Source organism: Oreochromis niloticus, linkage group LG20, assembly GCF_001858045.2.
Source record: "Oreochromis niloticus isolate F11D_XX linkage group LG20, O_niloticus_UMD_NMBU, whole genome shotgun sequence".
Classification (NCBI taxonomy): Eukaryota; Metazoa; Chordata; class Actinopteri; order Cichliformes; family Cichlidae; genus Oreochromis; species Oreochromis niloticus.
The window spans coordinates 20,643,477-20,663,954 of NC_031984.2; the positions used below are offsets into that span (position 1 = coordinate 20,643,477).

Here is a 20,478-nt window from a genome sequence, read left to right on the forward strand (position 1 = left end):
TAATCTGAGAATTGAATATTATCCGTTTCCTCTGAACTGCTCGCTGTAGCAGCTGTGATCCACTCCAATATGTGTACTAAAACTCTTATTTTTTATTATTCATGCCCTTGAGAGAATATGTTAGATGCAGCAGATCATGAATATTACTTCTGAATTTAGGTTATACACCCACTGGTCACTTTATTAGGTACACTTTTCAACTGTACATTCACACAAATATCAGCCAATTACATGGCAACAACTCAATGCATTTTGGCAATTAGAGATGAAGACGACCTGATGAAGTTCAAAATGCACATTAGAATGGGAAAAGAGAATAGTTGGACTGCTTAGACCTGATAGGAAGGGAACAGTAACTCAAATAACCACTCCTTAAAACCAAGGTATGCAAAAGAGCATCTCTGAACATGGAACCACAAAGCATAAGGGCTACAGCAGCAGTAGACCACACCGTATGCTACTCCTGACAGCTGAGAACAGGAAAGTGAAGTTCGCCTAAAACAAAGCACAAAGGATTCGAAAAACGCTGTCTGGTCTGATGAGCGTAGGGTCAGAATAAACAACATGAAAGCACGGATCTATCCTGCCGTGTAACTGTTCAGTCTGCCGGTGGTGTAATGGTGAAGGGATATTTTCTTGGCACACTTTGGACCCCTTAGTAACAACTAAGCATCATTTAAATGCCACAGTCTGGGTGTTATTGCTGAACATGTCCGTCCCTTTATAACCACAGTGTAGCTATCTTCTGGTGGCTGCTTGCAGCAGAATAATGCACCATGTTACGAAGCTCAAATCACCTCAAACTGGTTTCTTCTACAATGACAATGAGTTCACTAGAGCACGTTTCGGATGTGGTGGATCGGGTGCTTCACATGATGGATCTGTGGCTCTCAAATCTGCACAACTGTGTGATGTCGTCATGTCAATATGGCCCAAAATTTCTTAAAAATGTTTCCAGCAGTCGAACCTCTGTTATGAAGAATTAAAGAAGCTCTGAAAGTAAAAAAGGGGTCCAACCCAGTACTAGCAAGATGCATCTAAAGAAAGTAACACATGAGTGTATATTTTGACAAAGCTACATATGTTATGTTCATGGTAGCCTGTAGCCATGCACTGAGCTTTAATAATTGCACTCGGTATATGGTCTCTTTAATGAAAGATATTTGACATGCCAGAAGCAGGAACAAAGTTTTAAAAAAAAAAAACAATCATGGCTTGTGTTTTAAAATGCTGTCACTGTGACTGTTCGGTCATCAATGACAGTGCTTACTGTAACAGTTTGTTATTAGATATAACCTGTGTTGTATATGCATATTGTAAAACTATCACAGTGCTGTCAATAACAGGTATAGACATTAAGTATTCTCTATTAGATGTAATTAATTGTGACTTGATATATATATATGAGCTATCAATGTGTGATTTTTGTGAAGAGCAGAGAGAAAAGAGTGAGCTGGAATATAAAGGCATTTACTTGCAGTATGTTTACAAAGAAGAAAAAAGCACCTTTGCTGGTGTACACTAGAGGTTAACTTTTACACATCTGTAGAAAGGCAAACATAATCAAGCACAGAAATTGTCAGATTGTAGACAAGTGCTTTAACAAATTGCAAGTTAGTGAATCCTTCGAAGACAAAAACTTAGTCATCATGCCATATCATGGTCCTAATACGTAACAATTTAAAATAAAGTCACTTTCAAATATCCTGCAAAATGTTGGACCAGCGAGCACCCTTGAAACAAACTTTTGCAAGTTAAGACTGAAAACATCCACTGATATTAAAAAACAAAAACAAAACTTTATTCCTTATTGGCAACTGGAACTGCAACTTTTTATTTTATTTTTTTAAATATAGACCAAATAAATACTAAATCACATGACTGCAGACTTGCTATCAGAGCAGAATAACTTCCAAAGACTATGGAGGGAAAGTTAGTGTGCCTGGCACATCATGTGAAACCAGTAATAGTTAGCAACCTTCTGCTGCATGGACATAAATAAAACTGCTGCCATCTGGCATAATTTCTAATCTGCTCAAGTGTTTTCTTCTATTCATTTATCCATTTTTGAGCCTCACATTTTTTTGGGTGGGGTGGGGCTATCCATCCCAGCAGTCACAGGACAAAAAGAGCGGTGCACCCCCAACAGGCCGCCAGTCTGTCACAGGGCTAACACAGAGAAAAACGAACACTCACAGCCAATTCTCCAGTTAACCTAACATGCATGTTTTCAGAGCGTGGGAGTAACCCAGAGTAATCCAGAGTACCCAGAGAAAACCCACGCAGGCATGGGGAGAACATGAAAACTTTGCACCAGCCATCCAGTGGATTCAAAACGAGGACGTTCTTGCTGTGTTAACCCCCACACTCTTTGTTTTCTTTAAATCTGATGCGTTTACTTCTATTGGTATATCAAAAATGACTGCAGCGTGAGCTCTTCAGGGTGTCTGAGAGAAAGATGACCACTCCAACTCCAACATATAAACCACCTTCACACAACACACTCTATTACAACTACAGGACAGCATACACCAGTGGACTTGAGTCCTCATTCATCAACTGTTTGTTTCACTCTAAAAAGGTATAATGAGCATATACTCTTTCTATAATTTATGACTTTCCTCATTGTCTGTGGCAAACTCTTTTAAATTATATTTACATTTTAAAAAGTAACATTCATACTTCCTGTGAATTTAGCAGGCAAGGTGATAACTTTAATTTCTGACTATTCATGAACCAAAACAGCTGGATGATTGGATGCACATACATACACCGTTACTATGATGGAGCTGAATAAACCCGATGTTATACTTTCTTTCTGCAAAGAAAGTGAGAAAGATTTCCTTAAAACAGGCTTTGAGATACTCAACGCATGAGGAGAATGCACTGGTGCCAACTTGATTCTACAAATTAAAATATATTCATCTGCACTTCACTCACTGCTTATTTAGATTTTTTTTGTAAAGAAAAATACATTAAGTTCATTATTCCTCCTATCACATATATTGTAATAAATTGCAGAAAGGTTGGACAACTCTTTAATTCCATGGAGACACTTCCTTGCAGTGTGCAATGCAGTGTGATGAGCTCTTTAATAATGAGCCAGTGAGGTCTGAGGACACCAAAACAGCTTCATTTTCAGTCTCTCAACAGGAGATAGTCTTTGATAGTTTCTGGTAAAGGAAGCTCTTTGACAGCCGTGGGGAGGAATTGCACTCCGAGACTTTCCCGTACTGCACAGCGTGCCAGAGAGCGAAGCGTGGGCGCCTGAGCCACCATGTTGGTCAGCCTCGCCAGCAGCTGGGGATCTTTACTCAGCTCCCTGGGAAGGGTGCCGTCGGCCCGTCGAATCTCAAACCTCCCTGCTGCTCGACACAGTAGCTCCAAACACTCTTCCTCTTGTTCGGTGCCCAGGCCTCGGGCCAACAGGGCCACCAGCCGGGAGATAGGGGTCTGGCCCTTCAGGTTAGTTACATGGACCTGCGCTCCATAGTCTAATAGCACTTTGACACTCTCGAGGTTGCCTTTCATTGCTGCCCAGCTAAGAGGTGTGTCATTGTTGTAGTCACGGGCATTGGGACAGGCCCCGCTCTCCAGCAGGGCCCTTACACACTCAGGATTATCTTTGAAGGCGGCCCAGTGAAGAGGAGTGTCTTTATTGCCATCCAGGGCATTTGGCTGGGCTCCATATTCCAACAGCAGCTCCACACAGCTCTCATCCTTCTCTGCTGCATAGTGCAGTGCTGTACGATTATAGCCATCCAAAGCATTTACCTGATGAGAAAATTCAGTATAATGAGCAGTCTTATGCCAACAAGACTTAATTAAATAGCACAAAGCTGCAGGGTGCCCTGAGAAGTGACTGTGTAGGCGTCTCAATGCCTGCCAGATATTTTGGCTCATGTGCTGCAGCACAGATGTAAAAGGAGGGTGAAATGGAATAACCAGATGACTCAGAAATTGTTTGCACCATTAAATTATATAAAAAACAAAAGAACGACAGTCTACCAAACAGTCCAAATGAAAACTGCTCAGTGATCATCTAAAGAAACAGGGAATGAATGTGAATGCTGTGAACCCTGAAAATAAAACTCAATTTACAGAGGATAGTTCCCATCAAATAATTGTAACAATTAACCCTTTAAATTCTCCCATATCCCCACCACATATTACTAGTACTACTAAACTCATACAATTTCCCTACCTTTTCAGACAGCCAGTGGTTTCAGATCATGACTCAACATGAATCCTTCAGTGTAAACAATGCTAGGTTTTTTCTTTACCTTTTGAAAGCTTTTAACCCATGTCCTGCTCACACTTACTGTGTTTGCATGCATACTTACCCGCCTTAAGGCCAAAACCTTTAAAGGTGCCGAATAAATCTTAAGTGAATATGATAAACTTCAGTGTGCAAGTCAGCTGTAACATACCTCTGCCCCCTTCTCCAGCAGCAGCTCCACACAGTCAGCATCAGCAACCATACAGGCACAGTGCAGGGGTTTGAGTGTGCCATGCATCCGATTCACATCAGCACCCTTAATCAGCCAGGAAATAACAATATCAGCATTACTCATGACACTACAGGGGATTGTTTACATCAGTTTGACTGGAAGATAAGCAAGCCTACCTTACGGATAAGATCCTCCACATTGTCGTGCGGGAATGAGCGAATGGCTGCAATTGTTCGGATGAGCCGCTCAGACAGGGAATATTTACTCTGAATGCTTTGCATGATGTACCACATAGTAGAGCTCATGTGTAACAGAAGACCATTGCACCCAGGCAGGGGTGACGCTATGGCACACTGAAACAGTTTTTAAAAATTACTGGATTACAACTTCTAAGACACAGTGAATCTAATAAATAAATCAACAGAATATAAAACAGACATTTCGCAGTTTATGCCCAGGTATGCACGCAGACCTGTTTTATTCAGTACACCAGTGCTTTGGTTTGATGAGTTATATGCTTGCTATAAATACAAAATATTTTCAATTCACATACAGAATGTGTTAGAAATTGTTCAACTAAAGACCGAAATTTCACACAGCTTTGTGAAAATACCAAAACTAATATTTAAAATAATCTTTCCCTACTATTATCTGTTTGGGTGTGGGTTGGACATTATGTCTTGTCATATAATCTAGATAGTGCAAGGCTCAGCTGTAATCTGGGAGATGACACCAATCTTTATTTTGCTGTTGCTGCCTGACTGAAGTAGATACGAGCAACTTGTCAGCCATATATATAAGCAGCTAACGCCGCTGCTTTTAACAAATGACTGACACACACAGTTAACCTTAGCTCACTCTGCAAAAATAAACAAAGTCTGCAACAATGACACCAGGTTTACAATCAAGTAAAAGCTTTAACGTTGACGTAGAAACCACAAGGGTTACTTCGCGCTGACCGGTGGAGTTTATAGGCAAAAGAAAAACAACCATACCCGGCTACACTTCCCACTATCCTGCTAGCTAGGCTAGCTAGCTGCGAGGTAATGTTAGCTTCGAGATGCAGGAACAAACGACACTCACAGACGGAGAAAAATCTGCTGACATAATTACCAACTACTTGTAAACTCGCCTTCCAACACAGCTCGCACGAATCAACAAGAATTAAACAATGCTGGTGAAAACCCATACCGTTTACAGTCCACGGCTTGAAGGTCTGGCAGGTTACTGTATAGACCGACCGCTGCTAGCTTTCACATAAACACGAAACGTCACCACTAGGGCCACGCCCTCTGTCTCGAACCTCGGTATTTAAACGCGGGCAGCGTGGACGTTGACCGTCCGCAGTAATTTGGTATAACCTGACATTTTCTCTGAACACCGACGTTTACGGGGCCTGGCAGAACTCCACGTCCTCGCCAAGTGTACTCACTTATCCCAATATAGGCATGTATGACGGCACGGCAGGCTACCACCGGCGTGCCACGGATTCTTTCAGTTTATGTCCATGTTAAGGGCTCAGCTAGCAGAAACAGCGGCAGAGGAGGTGGGGAGTTGGACTCCGATGATCAGGAGAGCTAAGGATAAGCAGTTTTTATCATCTTCTTATTTTATCCCTAAGGTTTATCCTAATCCTGAACCTGATAGTCCCATGCCGACATCAACCCTCAGCATACGAGCCTAAAAATGGGTAGCCAAACCACATAAAGGCCATACGTCAGTGGCGGATCTAGAAAATTTCACATTGCGGGAGGGGAGCAAAATGTCTAGGCAGGGTGGCACATACCTTTTCATAGAAATATGTCAAAATTCCCTATACATAAATAGAATCAAGAAAATATTGACAAAAACACTTAAAAATGATTTGTTGTATCATTATCTCCTAAGAAAACAAAGGCTATAAGAGGCTTTTGGACAAACAAGCAATTAGTTTTTACAAGGTGGGTAGCTTAGGGGGCAAGGCTCTACAGCAGGAGGGAAGCCCCCCCCCCCCGACAAAATATGTGCTAATTTTATTTTATTTTTTTGTTGTTGTTTTCCAGCAATTATGAACCATCATAAGAGTGCATGAAGCCAAATGAAATTTGTCATTCAGGTGGGAGGCAGTAAAAAAAATTTATGGAGTGACACAGTACTTATTAACACCACCTGTGGCATTGCAGTGAAAAATCTAGACCCTGTACCAGCTGAAATGCATGAATCCATTCTCTTCTGCTTATCCTTGTCAGGGAGGGAGCTGGAGCCTATCCCAGCTGTCTTAGGGCGAGATGCAGGGTACACCCTGGACAGGTCGCTAGTTTGCCGCAGGGGTAAGAAAGAGACAGACAACCATTCACACTCACATTCACACCTACGGGCAATTTAGAGTTACCAATTAACCTATCCCCACTAACTGCATGTCTTTGGAATTTGTGAAGAAGCCGGAGTACCTGGAGAGAACCCACGCAAACACGGGAAGAACATGCAAACTCCACACAGAAAGACCCTGGCTTGATGGTGGAATTGAGACTGACAAAATTTCTGATCCACTGGGATTTCCCCACACAGCCATCTCTACGGTTTACTGAGAATGGTCTGATAAAATGATATTCACCGAGTGGCAGGTCTGTGTCAAAATGCCTTGTTGGTGGCAGATTGGCCAGCCAGCTTCGAGCCAATAGTCACTCAAATAACCACTTGCTACAACAGAGGTATGAGGAGAGCCTCTCTGAACACATTGGACCTTGAAGCAGATGTGCTACAGCAGCAGAAGACCACACTTCTGTCAGCTGAGAAGAGAAGACTGAAGCTGCAATACACACAAATTTTACCAAAATTTCACAGCAGAAGACTGGAAAAAAGTTGTCTGCTCTTTTTTGACTTTAAATGTTTTAAAAACAAAATAAAAAATAATGTAACAAATGATCAGAGATGCAGGATATTCAGTCTGTAGTTTTATTAATATTTGTTTTCTTTTAGTGTATCAAACTATGTTTCGTGTATGGGCTTAAAACAAAACAGCAGTAATAAATGTGACACTGGGAAGCCAAATCAAAATAATTTATTTTTGGTGACATTTCATACAGTTCTAAGATTGTGTCTCAAACACTTGGTTGATTCATGACTACATTTCCATTTGCCACCCCAACCCAAATTAACAGAAAATAACCCAAACATATTGAGGGGGGGGGAGGAGCAAATCCTGTAGGTATTTTTGCAAGCCTGTCAACATCAACCATATGCTTCTAAAATGATTTCACATTACTCATGAGTAAGATTCTTTTTTTAAAACAAAGTTAGTGCATTTCTTTAATTATACTAAATCACTAGCTGCTCATACTTATTAATGAAAAAAAAACAAAAACAGAAAACAAAACAAAAAACAGCTCCAGTGATTGGATACTCGTTTACTGCATTACTAATCCCAAAGTCAACGCAACAAGTATTTTCTCTCAGCTGACATCTTGATCGGTACAGAAATGTCATATGTGATTTTTTATTTTTACCAATGCAATTTCACACAACTTTGGGGAAACCAGCCTACCAAGATTGGGAGAAAAGCGCTGCGCATTAGAATTAAAATAAATAAATTTAAGAAAGCAATACATACAGTGAGTCAAACTTCAAATTCTAAGTTAACCTGTTTGTTTTCCAAAACTTAGAAGGAAAAAAAAAAAAAAAAAGAGGAAAAAAACAAAACAGCAAACTCACCCTAAAAGCACAAAACAATCTGGTGGATTGACTGGTCAAAAGCCTCCCTCCGTAAATTCAGTACTAGAACAATTACATTCTCCCACGCACGTTTCTAGTGAAGGGTTATTACAATATAGCATAGGTTACTACACCTCTACAGCTTTTTCAAAATCCAGTTTCACTGGGCCAAAGAGTTCCCCCAAAGATTACATTAGCTGACCTCATCAATAAAAATCTAAACTTTATCCTAGCACACTATAATCGCAGCCAGCTGGCACGTAGCACGTGAAAATATTCCAATTTCCTTTATATCCACAACTTGGCTGCCTGATAGTAAATAGCTATCATCATTAGCTAACAGCACTCAGTCTAGTTTTTTGACATTATGCCATTGTTAAGAACAAATTCACAGATATAAGCTTAACCTGGATATCCCGTGATGATGATGATGTAGAAAAGCCAAACCTTGCCTAAAACCACTGGGCGCACCAAGCAGTCAAATCTTAGCATAAACCTATTTGTTTTTCCTCAAGAAAACACACGAACCCCCCAAAAAACAAAACCAACAACAAAACATGTAAACAGAGAACCTGACTGATAATCAACATGATGATATTCTGAAATCATCGGGAACAGTTAGACTCAAAACACGTAAAACTCAACGTGAAAAACTTTGGACCAGGCTAGCAGGTTCACCGTGGCTAACAGCCCAGTGAGCGCCCCCCCCCCCCGCTGCCGCCTTACAGAGCATCCGGGCTTCGAACAAAAATCACACATCTGACCACGGCACATGTCAACAGCTTCTGATAATCTGACGGAGAGCATTTAAGCCAATCATGAACCAGGATCAAAATACCACCATAGAACACAATTCATTGATATACATTAGAAGACCACATTGTCCCGTTTCAGGACGATTCAGAATCTCTGCTGTAAAAATCAAAACGTTCTTAATTTCATTACATCAGTGCGACAGCACCCTGCAGCACTTCAGTCATTTAGCTTAACAATCGATGCATACACAGACATCAGTCAACCCTTCAGTCATACTTGCAAACCTAAGCACACAAGAGAAAAAAAAAAACAAACAACTGATGTCTCATTGCGTGTTAGTGATATCTTTGTATATGTACATGACATATATGCATGTTCTTTTTTTCTTAGTGCATATTGTTCTTGCAGACCAACATCTATTCTTTAATTAAAAAAAGAAAGAAAAAAGGTAGAGGGCCATTTACGAGGCCCAGCATCCCACCTTTCCCTAGCAGAGCATGAACGAATCAACAACCTTCAGGTAAGTCACACTTAAATTCTTTTAAGCGTATTTCTGAAGGCCAAAACAACGTTTTTGTTTCTTTTCCAATCACTCGTCAAAGTTCTTCAGGTGTCATTTTGCCCATAAGTCCTGGATGTCAGTCTCATTGCCACTTTAAAAGCCTCTCTTTGGACATGTTCCAGGGGGGTGGGGAAGGTGGCTACCATAATTGTTGTTGCTTTTATGTTATTCATTTTTATATAATTATATATATCCATGTATATATTCATACATCTTTTTTCTATTGATATCAAGTTTTTATTTTGGCGATACTGGTGGGATGTTCTGCTCTTTTCCAGTGTGCCTGTATCCTCCCTGCGGGGAGCTGCGTCGGGCTGGTGGAGGACGCCTATGGTCCCGGAACTTGAGGCCCCCGGTGCCCCTGGGGCCATTGCTGCGGTGGTAGCCTTGAGAGTCACGTTCACGTGGTGGCCGGCTCTCCTTGCATTCCCATCCCCCCTCCCTGTCGTGGCTTCTCTCGTGCTTGTCTCCAGGACTGCTGCTGGAGCCCGGCTCCTCGGCCTTGTTCACGCGCAATTCACGTAGCGGCTGGCCCGACGCGGTGCTAGGGGTGGCTGGGGCAGGGGACGCAGGGGGAGGGTCCTTGGGTGGCCTTTGACACACTTCGGCGTAGCTGAGTTTACGGGGCTCCTAAACAAAAACAGAAAAAATACAACATTTTTAAGATGGGTAAAACATACGCTCATTTACTGAGTTTTACCACCCTTCCAGTCAAACCCTCAGATCTCATAATCTTGACGCTCATTGGGGTAGGAGTGAAAATTCTGGACTTTTGGTGAGACAGAACCGTGAGGGGTGGGGTTGGGGTGAAGAGAGAGAGAAGAAAAAAGAAAGAGTGACAGATGAGGGATAGAGCCAAAGTCAGTCAATTCACTACCTCACTTTCCCTCTATGCGCAAAAGATCTCATCATCAGGAAGACAACTGTGCTCACGTGGCGAAGCAACAACAGAAAGTCAGATTCTCACCTGTGCAGGGGTGGGAATAGTGGCTGTCGCAGGGGCAGCCGTGCTGGGTGTGGCTGGTGTAGAAGCAGCAGAGGTCTGAGGCCTGGAGCTAGGCACAGGCTGTGTGGAGGCGGGGTTGGCGGGAGTTTTGACAGGTGTGCGTGGAGTTGCTTTTTGAGTCGGAGGTTCCACCCGTTCAACTCTCTTCTCCTGACGAACGGTACTATTAGGACAAAAGGTTCCGTTAGCAAAGCTAACATTTTAAGTTTTATTGTAAGAACAAATTATGCTCAATCAAATTAAGAGCAGAGACAATCATACCCAGAGGCTGAAGGTCCAAGTGGTTGATTAGTAGATTTTGCTGCTGCCGGGGCAGGACTTATGACAGCCACAGCTTCCTCTGCGACTTGGCCTGAACCTGGACTCACAGTGGCTTCTTTATTGGCTTGTTCTGCCTATAAAAAGCAAAGTGCACGAATGTTACACTTGTGCAATCCTCATCTCAACAATGCTTTCTGTGCATCATTGTTCAAGATATTTACAAACTCATTTTCTTACCTTGTCCCTGTACAAACCACGTACTACATCCGACATCCGGTTTTCTAACACTGGCTCCCCCTGTGTGCTGACCACACAGCCCGGAAGAGGAGGGAAGTTGGTAGCAGCCAGGTCAAACTTGGGTGGGGAAACCTTGACCTCTGTTAAGGGTACAGGCCTCTGAGAAAAGGAATTAAAAACAGAGCCAAGGGGCAGAGATATCATTACATGGTTCATGGTTTTAAACACAACATACAAGTTTTATGGCCATAGGTAATTGCTGTTTACCGTAATCCGTTCTTCTTCTCGCCTCCTCCGTGTTCCTCTGTAGGTTGTACGTCTGAAATACAAATAAATAAGGTGTGAATAAGGAGTCAAGTCAGTAAAAAGTCATATACATGCTAAATTCATTAAGCATGTGTCAGTCAATAAGCAAATTTCAATGACATCATTTGATGTTTACCTATAAATCAGAAAGAAAACGTTTCAAGCAACAGACTAAAAACAACAAAAAAAAGAACATGTGCAACTAGCGCAAGCACAGGTGCTGCTGTTGACACTGCGGACACACTGAGGCGTGCTCCTGGCAGGGAAGCAAGATCTCATGGTAGTGGAGCAGCACATGAGACTTGCCAAAAAAGCAAAAAAAAGTTGAGAAATCTGGCAGCTTAGTCTTCAAGTTGATGATTAATGCTGTAAGTGGAATTTCCCAAGTTGGCTGTTTTGTTTCTATCGTTTTCAAAGAAAACAAAAATCTGAGTAGTACATACCCACTGAAATAATACTCACGTTCAGGTCTAAAAACCCTTTTACTAATTTAAACTGCATTTAGTTTAAAATATGACTGTTGGTTAAAGTCAACTGTAAACTGCTTAAATCGATAGAAATATCATAACTTACTCTAATCCACGAGCAGCAGCTCTAACATTCAACCAGGTTCGAAACAGATGAGGCTTACCTTCCACGTCCAGCCACGCCACTGTCATCGCTGGCGTCCAATGAGGAAGAGGGGGGTAGATGCGAGAATGCCAAGGTCAAGTCAGTGGTTGTCTGGACTGCGTTAGTAGTGGAGACGCCGGCAGTAGCGCTGGGAGCGGGAGGCTGCGGGCTTCGCAGTCCGGTGAGGCTCTCCAGTGGGACCGGTGTTATGGATGCTGAGGTCACGTCGTTTGGCCTCACCTGGGGCTTCACGTGGTTTCTGTTGTCGTGAGGTAAAATTGAAGATCAAGGTTACTATACATTTAAAATTGCTCTGCAAACATATTGGCAACCAGTGCTTCCTACTGAACTTAATAACTTTCAATTAGGGTGCTTGGTGCTTTTACACTCAAGTCTACGTAATATAAATTATTCTGTTCAGGATTTATATTTTTACACATTTACCAACATTTAGCCATGTATTTTTGCAGTCATAAAATACACAAGACATTATGCTTATGTGTTCCAAAGAAACAGATCTGTATAGTATACATCCAGAGCCTTTGAAAGCAGTTCAGCAGCTGTTAAAAGTACATTAATCCAATTTGATGGCTATAAGATGTTAAACCACTGTATGAACTTAAACGCAAATCTTATGTTAAAACATTAAAAATAGTGCACTGCAACCTCAGGTAATTAGGAGCCTGTACACATCATTTGAAGTCTTCAGAGGAAATAAACAATTTTCTGGTGAAATGAAGCCAAAACAGTTCAGTCAGTTCACAGGAAACACTGGTGGCAACCACACTAAACTTGACAGTTTACAAGGGAAATGGGACAACATGCTGTGTCTTCAGAGTAAACGTAGACATGCAGGTGGTTTTGGACTACAACTGAGGCCATGATTGGTTGAAGCAGCTAAAACTCGGATGTCAGAATTACTGTGTTTGGCTCTCTGCAACCAATCATTAACTCGCTGAGCAGACAACACCCCTGCAAGACCTGCCAGGATTTGTGCCACAAATAAACCTTTTAGATGTTGTATGATTTGCATGATTTCACATAGACTTATCTTCCCATCAGTCTTTGACCCTCAGATCTCATAATCTGAACGCTCATTGGGTTGGGACTGAAATTCCTGACTTTGAAAGTGCACAGGGAGAACAGAGAGAGAGAAAGAAAGAGCAAAAAGAAAAGATGAAGAAAACGAGAGAACCAAAGTCAGTTCTTCCATCCCTCTTTCCCTCTATGCGCATCATGATCTCATCACTGGGTCTGACTTATGCCTTTGTGAAGCTTCTTTTGAACAAACATGATGAACACTTGAAAAAGTTGTCATCTCTTTGCACAAAAATGTAGCGTATGAATTGATGCTTGACAGCAGAGATGACCTACACTCAACTCCTGTCAGCATTTCTTTGTTACAGCATATGACGACACAGCCACTAATGAAAGCAGCACAAAAAAAAAGACTGACTACACATAATGGATAGTTAGTTGTGATGGAGAGAAGCTGTTACATGTAATAATGTAAATGCAAAGAAGGGCAAGATGGCCTTAACTGAAAAAATAAATAAATAAAGCCAGTTGCTCGAAATCAGATTGCAGCCAGCATTTATCAAAGGAAAGACAAATTCAGGACGCTCATAAAACAGCACCAAACATTTATCACAACTACGAGGACGATTATGGCCATAAAAATCTGCCTGGCAGAAGGCATGGGGCCTGTTATGTATTTAATCATTTGGCTACTGCGGTATGGTAAGAAATGAGGGAAGCAATGAAGCTCATTATATAGTATAACAGTGGTACCTGAAGGCATTTATTACATTCTTTCTTGAATAGAGGGGTACACTGTGGGGAAGTAAAAGAAGACAGGGAGTGATGAGCAGTTCCCTCTTTAACTTTAGACGAACTGTATTACAGAGATGATCCGATGTTCACTGTTTAATTTCATGCAAACAAGAACACAAGTGATAAAACATTCTAATATGTTTGAGAAAAGAGAAAAAAAAAACCCCAAAACAGACAAAAAGCTCAAACAGCAATCCTTACCGGCTTCTGTTGAATGGGCGAGTGATATTAAGAGAACTGGAGCTGGTCTTGTAGGGTCCAGCAGAGCCAAATCCATTCACAAAGCTACTGTTGGGAAACGGAGCCTGCTCAAGAGGTGGAAGGGGGGATAAATAAATAAAAGAGTCAGTATTTACTAATCCTGCTTAAAGCAACACTTTGTTGCAGATATCTGTTATTTCGCTATCCCCGAGGAGATGAAAATAAGTATGTAGAGTGGCTTAAGAAAAGAAAAAAAAAAACAAACAAACAAAAAAAAAACCACCCCAGCCAATGCTTATGCAACATTGTGTATTTATGTCACTGACATTTCAGAAAGCAAAGCATCTGAATTTAAGCATCACAATAAATAACGAACCAATAACTAACAAGGGATTCCGCACAGCTGGCGCGAAACACGTTTTTCACGGTTGATTTCCTGCATTATATTTAGGTGCTGAATGCTGGTGGTGAACGCAGACAAAAGCCTTTGAGGTGCATGAAGTGTGGCTTTCTGTTTTCTGGGTTTTAATAATCAGACAGAGCAGACATTAATACCTGCCTGTATTTGGCTATATTTGTAAAGATGCAGTTATTTCAATTAACGCAAAATAAACTTGGATGATTAGTCGGCAGGTAAAAAAATACCTTCTATAAGAAATAAATTAACATTAATAATACATTTTAAGATTAAAATGAATTGGCCCCTTTGACTATAGATACTCTGACAGAGAGTTTTAGTTAGTCTCACAGCAGCAAAAGCACAGTCAATCTCACCAGAGGCGTTTCAAAGTACGGTGTGGGCGAAGGTGTCCAGGTGGGAGGTACGATGCCGTAGAGGGGGTACTGCTGCTGGGGGTAGACGTGCTGCATGTAGAGCGGAGAGCTGTACTGGGACTGGCTCTGGGACTGCTGAGCGTACAGGCTGCTGTCCATGCTACGGTAGCCGTTCTTTGCAAAAAACGTGTTGATAGCCTTTATTCTGGCCTGTTGGTATGAATCAGAGGGGAAAATGTGTCAACAGAAGTCAAGATGTTTACAGAGGGGCCTTTCCAAAATGATGGGTTTTAATTTAACTCACCATAATGGGTTTTCCCTGAAATGTTTTTACTTCCTCTCTCAAGTACTTGTACGCCTAGGGGGACAAGAAAAGAGTCAAAGGACTATCAGTGATGCTGGATTTCATCTGAATACTTTAGACATGATGAAGAAGAGTTGAGCTGAGTACCTGTTGAGCATCTGTGTCCGATTGGAATGTGATGTACCAGTTGTTGTTGTGTGCAAACTCGACACTTATAACCTTTGGACAGTTGTCATTTTTGAATAATGACTCCACTTCCTGTGAATTGAATAGAAAGAATACTCTCAGTTCAAGCAAACTGCTACGTTTTCAGTGCTTTAATGGCCTGTCAGTCATCGCACAAACGGTTTTTACCTCAACAGGCGTGGTTTCGGGAACTTCTCTCAAAATGATAATGCACCGCTTGTGATTAGGACGCACTTTCTCCCCTTTCTCATCCACTTGTACCATAGGAGAGGCTGAGAGGAAGAATGGGTTTAAGAATATTTAAGCTGAGGCAAAAGACCAATCAGTACAGACCTTTTTAAACATGAGCCATCCTCAGCTTTTCACTTACATCTCAACACATCCAGAATGAGGTCCATGTCTGTAGTGAGGACTTTAATGCTCTCCATACTGGCAATAGTCCAAATAGGGACAAACTGATCGCTGTCCATCTGGGACATCAGGTACAAATCCTTTGAGAGGTTCTCTCTGAATCACAATAAATTAATAAATTCACGTTGATTAGCTTCTCCAAACAGTCAACAGAAAACTATTTTCCAAATTTTGCACATTAAAAAAAATTGCTTTAGGTGTTGGCTTCTTACCTGGAGAAATAATACTCCAGTTCTTTCTTCAGAGACTCTCGCAAATTCTCAGAAGAGATTGGCTGTTCTTCCGTTTTTGAATCCACTGTAAAACATTAAAGAATCAATGGTTAAAAAAAATTTGCAATGTTTTCTGTTAAAAAGCATTAATGACATTATTTTTCCAGCACAACCTTTTTCTTTTCAAAGACATATGCTGATGTCACATGACACTATAAGCAGTGACTGAAATGACCCCCACAGTGTCAGATTCATCTGTATCATAAGCACGACAGGAAAAGTTTGAGTTACTGGAAGAGCGGCTAGATTGAGGTGACTTTTATTCTACTCCATTCAAACTCACACCCTGTATGTGTACAACAACACCTTTATCTATGACCTTGGGGGGGCATTAGATTGCACAGGTGTAACTAACACAGGGGCCAGTGGTTCCAAGTTTCCACAGTGGAGTATATGCTTAGCAACACAAGTGATTAAGACAGGAGTTTGTCAAGGTGGTAATTAAATACAAATAACTCTACAGGTTAGGTGTGACCCAGCAGTCTCTCACTTTAGACAGTGTTTCATCTGGCTGCCAGACAAATTTCCCTCAGGGGACAAAGAGTTTTGTGAACACATCTGCGTGAAAGTCTTGTATTTTAAGCTGTTGAGACATTTTATGGTATCAGATCACTCAATCTGCCACCTCAGTGCATTCAGGTTGTTCATAATTTCCTGTTTTCAGACGTATTGAAAAAACACTAATTCTTAGCTGCAGCCAGTGTGTGTGAAGATGACTTCTTGTGTCGTGACTGACCTGAGGTCCCTGTTGTGGACTCAGCGGGGGAAAAGCCCAACTCTGGAGGGTCCATTCCATTTACTGCTATCTCAGCTGTTGCTGTGGAGCTGCTGTTATCCAGGGCCGGGAATCCCACGGTATACTGCTTGCACCCAGCAGACGGAGGCTCAGAATAACCTGTGAACAAGGTAAAGAGTCTGATTCAGAAAGAGAGCACAGTCCATTTCAAACTTACCCGCATCTCAGATCGTTTACCTATTTATTGTTTGTGTACATGAATAAAGTTGAGACTTATACAGATGCTATCTAAGAAAAGAATTTAAAAAAAAAAATAGTAAGGCCCCCAAATTATTTAAAAACACCAATAACACTGTTAGGAGTGTTAACTCAAAAAGGGGAAATAATCCCATGAGTAGACATGGGTGTCACAATGTCCAGTTTCCCAAAAAAGCCTTCAAACTTCTTTTCCAAACACGTGCTGTAAAGTGCAATAAAATCAGTTTAGCATACTCTTTCATTTCTTACCCTCATTGAGATCCGAGGGAGACCAATGAGGGTTGCTGGTAACAGTCTCGCTGGGGGCCACGGGCATCTCCTGCCACACCTTGGCATTAGGATTCAAACCAGCACCCTTGAAGGTGACCTTCAAAACAGAAAGAGGAGGATGAATCAAATTTGGTTCCCACAAACACTGAAAGCAGAGTGACGTTTATTTTTGAGCAGAGGTAAGATGTCAGTTATCTAAATTTTACTGTTGAAACTTAAGAGTTTATATTTAATCACTGATATGCACAACGCTTCATCTGTTTAATGCTTTTAGTGGTTCTTCAAATGTAAGACGCATTCAAATAAGGGCTCTTTTGACTAACAAATGTGTGACTATTTACACATCTGTCACCTGATTTTCTCTTCTTTTTTTTTTTCCTTTTTAAGAAACAGAATTTTCAATTTTAGATCTCTGCTGCATGTCTCAAGGCATGTTTGCCCATACTCCAGCAGAGGTTTAAGGAAGGAGGATGCAATCCAGGTTACAGTCAATATTGAACAATCCTTCACACCCTTTTTACCTTGTGCTGGACAGCCATAGGAGCATGTTCAGCAAAAGACTCATTCAACCACAATACACCACAAAAACACCACATGAAATCACCCCTACTGTTGGCCAAAAAAACTTTATAACTCCTCCTCATGACACCTAGACTGTTTTAACTAATACACTGTCTATAATGTACATAGTAGTGTTCTAATATGGCAGTTTGAGTGCCTTAGTTTTATCCAGTTTTGTTTATATTTTATATTCCATTTGTATTCTTCCCATTTATGTTTTAAGTGTGCATCTGAATGAAAATTATATTAATAAAATATTCTGATTCTGACACCAGGGGACAACAAAGCCAAACTAAATTATGGTCTTCAACAAGACCATAATAGACACAGAGAGAAGCTGTAGATGGGTCATAGCCAACTACAGCTATGTCTGCTGATTTTCATTGATTAAATTTATACTGATGGCTGGAACACCCCAGTGACACATGTCCACATAAGGCCTTGTGATCTCCTGTCAACAAAATCAGCCCTTACCCTGTTCACCTCAAGGAGGAGTGACTATAAAAGCTGTGTGTAGTCAAAATATTTGCAAATGAACATGTTACCTTCACCAGCATAAATGTATTTGCCATGTATGTTATCCACGGATCTCTCTCCATACCAAACAGGCTATGGTCTGGCAGAAGAAATCCTGACCCTGCAAAGATCTGTGGCCAAGAATAGATCGCACACTGACACATTAAGATCTACAGACACTGATGTGATCTTGATGTGAGCCAACTGTGGACTGTGTCTTTAATCTTGTGCAAAGTGGATGGCAGCTTCCTGCTAAACTGTCAAATTTACTTCATATTGTCATTCACCACCTGCAAACAAATCCTGGCTCTTTTTTGCAAAAGCACTTGGCCTGACAAGAACAGCTGCCGGTGGTAGTATGGCTCAGGGTACTTCTCCTCCCCGATCACACAACAAGAACGGGATGTATACCCATAGGAGAGGCCTCTGTGCCATTCAGACAAGCGCGGACATTTATGTGCGGTGCAACTTGACACATGGTTACAATGCACGCTTCTGTGTTACAGGCCACAGCGAGCCAAGCAATGTCAGCTGACTGCGCTGCGCAGCAAAGGCCAGGTATTTGCAACGCATGTCACTGCGCTAGCTAGGTCTGCTAGCACCGCGATTAGCTCACAGATAACGGAGTGAATGAACACACTATCATTCGGCAGTAATTGAAGCATCGTTCACCCGCTAACGGAAAACAACTGATTCGGCGCGTGCCCGCTTCAAATATCACCACCGTCATCCTAAAGCTCTGTCAAAACTTAACTTACGGGCTAATGATTACTCAGCAAACTACTTAATGAGCTTGCTGGTTACAACGGCTAAGCTACAGTTAGCAGCTATCTGAATGAGCTGCGGTAGAGCTACCGCTATAAACCCCCCCCCACCACCATCACCAAGTGTGTAAAAGTAAAGCCTGTACTGGCAGCAAGTAGAGTAAGTAGTCGTGAAAGTCTTTGAGTCTGGGGCTGCTTTCTTATATAGTCACAAAACAGTCAAGCAAAAACTCACACACACTCACAAACGCGCTCAAAGTTTCATTCTTGATCTTGTTTGAGTTAATTTTAGATGTGTAATAAATAACAAAGCTAATTACGCAGAGGGGGTGTACCGTGCTAACAGGTCTCCCTGTTAGAAAGCAGCAGTCGCTTAGCCAGTAAGCTAACACGCTAAAGAAGGCCTCACTCACCATGCCGCCTGACCCTCCCTCGCTCCCCAGCGGAGCCTCGTCCTTCCCACCGGTCTTCGGTCCGGGATCAGCCTCCTCCTGCAGCAGCGGCGGCTCTCCGCTCTGGTCTGAACTCATCAGCCGCTCCTGACTCACTTCCACCCCGTCGCGTTCTCCCGGCCCCCTCCTGCCACCACCACCGCCGCCTCTCCCCGAAACGCCGGCTGAGTTCAGCAGTCAGTCTGGTCCTCTCCTACTCGACTGTGGCTTGGCTAACCGGCTAGCGGGTATGCTACAGACTGAAGCTAGCGAGCTAGCGTGCGTATGAATCAACGAAGCGGGCTAACGACTAGCTAGCTCAATGAATCAAGCTCACACGCCGAGAAACTAATGGTACAAGCAGTGCCAAACCATGACTCTTCTTAAACCGCGGTCCCCACTGGCGTTTCGTCAAATACTACAGCACACACCGGGTTCGTGAGGCGCATTCCTAACCGGGCGACCGGAGCGGACACTGGGGACACGCACCTTTCCTCAGCGCAGGCACACAGTCCGCCGAAGTCCCGGCTGCCACCGCGAGAACTCGGTGACCTCTACGGCGTTATTTCCTTTTCCGGATTTAGACTGTAGTTTTTCTGAAGTTACATCCAGACCCAGTCGCTGTTTTTTGTTTGTTTTGTTTTTTAAAAAATAAATAAATGCAAGAGGTGAAATCCATCTACTGTTATTTTTCGGGTACCAGAGAATCTGAACTCATCTTCCTGACTTTAAACCATAAGAAATACATGACATAAATACATAAATAATAAGGCACACACTGGGATACATACCTTTTTTGTGCTGTAGGCCATTTCACCCTTCATGTGTGTTTTCATGATTTCTTCTTACTTCTTGTAATACATGCAGCTTGAATGCAGCGCTATGTTGGGTGCTGCATTTAAGCTTTATATACAGGCCACCAGCTTGCTGCAATTCTCTGAAGTATAGGCTTTCAGTTTCAGTTACTGTGCTGATTACATTGTGAAAAGACAACTCGTTGATTACCAGCAGGAATAATGAGTGGTTTGGGACCTTTTGTGTGGCAGCAAAAGAAGAAAAAAGGAGAGCTCTGTGATGTAA

The 20,478-nt window shown here is 42.0% G+C and overlaps 2 protein-coding genes and 1 long non-coding RNA gene across 6 annotated transcripts; 1 reads left to right on the plus strand and 2 right to left on the minus strand.

Annotated features, from left to right (window-relative positions):
* Positions 1 to 1,132: 1,132 nt before the first annotated feature.
* On the minus strand, positions 1,133 to 6,140 carry asb8 (ankyrin repeat and SOCS box containing 8). Of its 3 annotated transcripts, none has more exons than XM_025901993.1 (4): positions 5,884 to 6,140; positions 4,628 to 4,804; positions 4,431 to 4,535; positions 1,133 to 3,774 (listed from the first exon to the last, which is right to left on the minus strand). In XM_025901993.1, exons 2-4 carry the CDS (start codon positions 4,754 to 4,756, stop codon positions 3,139 to 3,141), a joined length of 870 nt encoding a protein of 289 aa, XP_025757778.1. In that variant the 5' UTR covers positions 4,757 to 4,804; positions 5,884 to 6,140; the 3' UTR covers positions 1,133 to 3,138. The 3 variants fall into 3 exon arrangements, with proteins under 3 accessions (XP_025757778.1, XP_005478180.1, XP_003448195.1); XM_005478123.4 differs by lacking the exon at positions 5,884 to 6,140 and adding an exon at positions 5,565 to 5,870; XM_003448147.5 differs by lacking the exon at positions 5,884 to 6,140 and adding an exon at positions 5,643 to 5,869.
* A 566-nt stretch (positions 6,141 to 6,706) lies between these two features.
* LOC112843372 (uncharacterized) lies at positions 6,707 to 7,769 on the plus strand. The gene is made up of 2 exons (XR_003215703.1): positions 6,707 to 6,760; positions 6,869 to 7,769. It is a non-coding gene; the product is annotated as an uncharacterized LOC112843372 (long non-coding RNA).
* larp4aa (La ribonucleoprotein 4Aa) lies at positions 7,696 to 19,945 on the minus strand. Of its 2 annotated transcripts, XM_005478124.4 has the most exons (17): positions 19,381 to 19,945; positions 17,106 to 17,223; positions 16,599 to 16,757; positions 15,803 to 15,887; positions 15,550 to 15,686; positions 15,348 to 15,451; positions 15,141 to 15,251; positions 14,994 to 15,047; positions 14,690 to 14,899; positions 13,916 to 14,019; positions 13,673 to 13,714; positions 11,901 to 12,140; positions 11,231 to 11,282; positions 10,964 to 11,122; positions 10,727 to 10,860; positions 10,427 to 10,628; positions 7,696 to 10,089 (listed from the first exon to the last, which is right to left on the minus strand). In XM_005478124.4, exons 1-17 carry the CDS (start codon positions 19,495 to 19,497, stop codon positions 9,697 to 9,699), a joined length of 2,421 nt encoding a protein of 806 aa, XP_005478181.1. In that variant the 5' UTR covers positions 19,498 to 19,945; the 3' UTR covers positions 7,696 to 9,696. The 2 variants fall into 2 exon arrangements, with proteins under 2 accessions (XP_005478181.1, XP_003448273.2); XM_003448225.5 differs by lacking the exon at positions 13,673 to 13,714.
* Between the last annotated feature and the right edge of the window lie 533 nt (positions 19,946 to 20,478).

Coding starts and splice junctions, on each gene's coding strand:
- asb8 (XM_025901993.1), bottom strand. CDS start 4,756: ATGAGCTCTACTATGTGGTACATCATGCAAAGCATTCAGAGTAAATAT. Junction 4,536..4,627: donor TGGAGGATCTTATCCGTAAG/GTAGGCTTGCTT, acceptor TGGCTGATTAAG/GGTGCTGATGTGAATCGGAT. Junction 3,775..4,430: donor TGCTGGAGAAGGGGGCAGAG/GTATGTTACAGC, acceptor TTTTCTCATCAG/GTAAATGCTTTGGATGGCTA.
- larp4aa (XM_005478124.4), bottom strand. CDS start 19,497: ATGAGTTCAGACCAGAGCGGAGAGCCGCCGCTGCTGCAGGAGGAGGCT. Junction 16,758..17,105: donor TCCCTCGGATCTCAATGAGG/GTAAGAAATGAA, acceptor CCTTGTTCACAG/GTTATTCTGAGCCTCCGTCT. Junction 14,900..14,993: donor TTCAGGGAAAACCCATTATG/GTGAGTTAAATT, acceptor TCATACCAACAG/GCCAGAATAAAGGCTATCAA.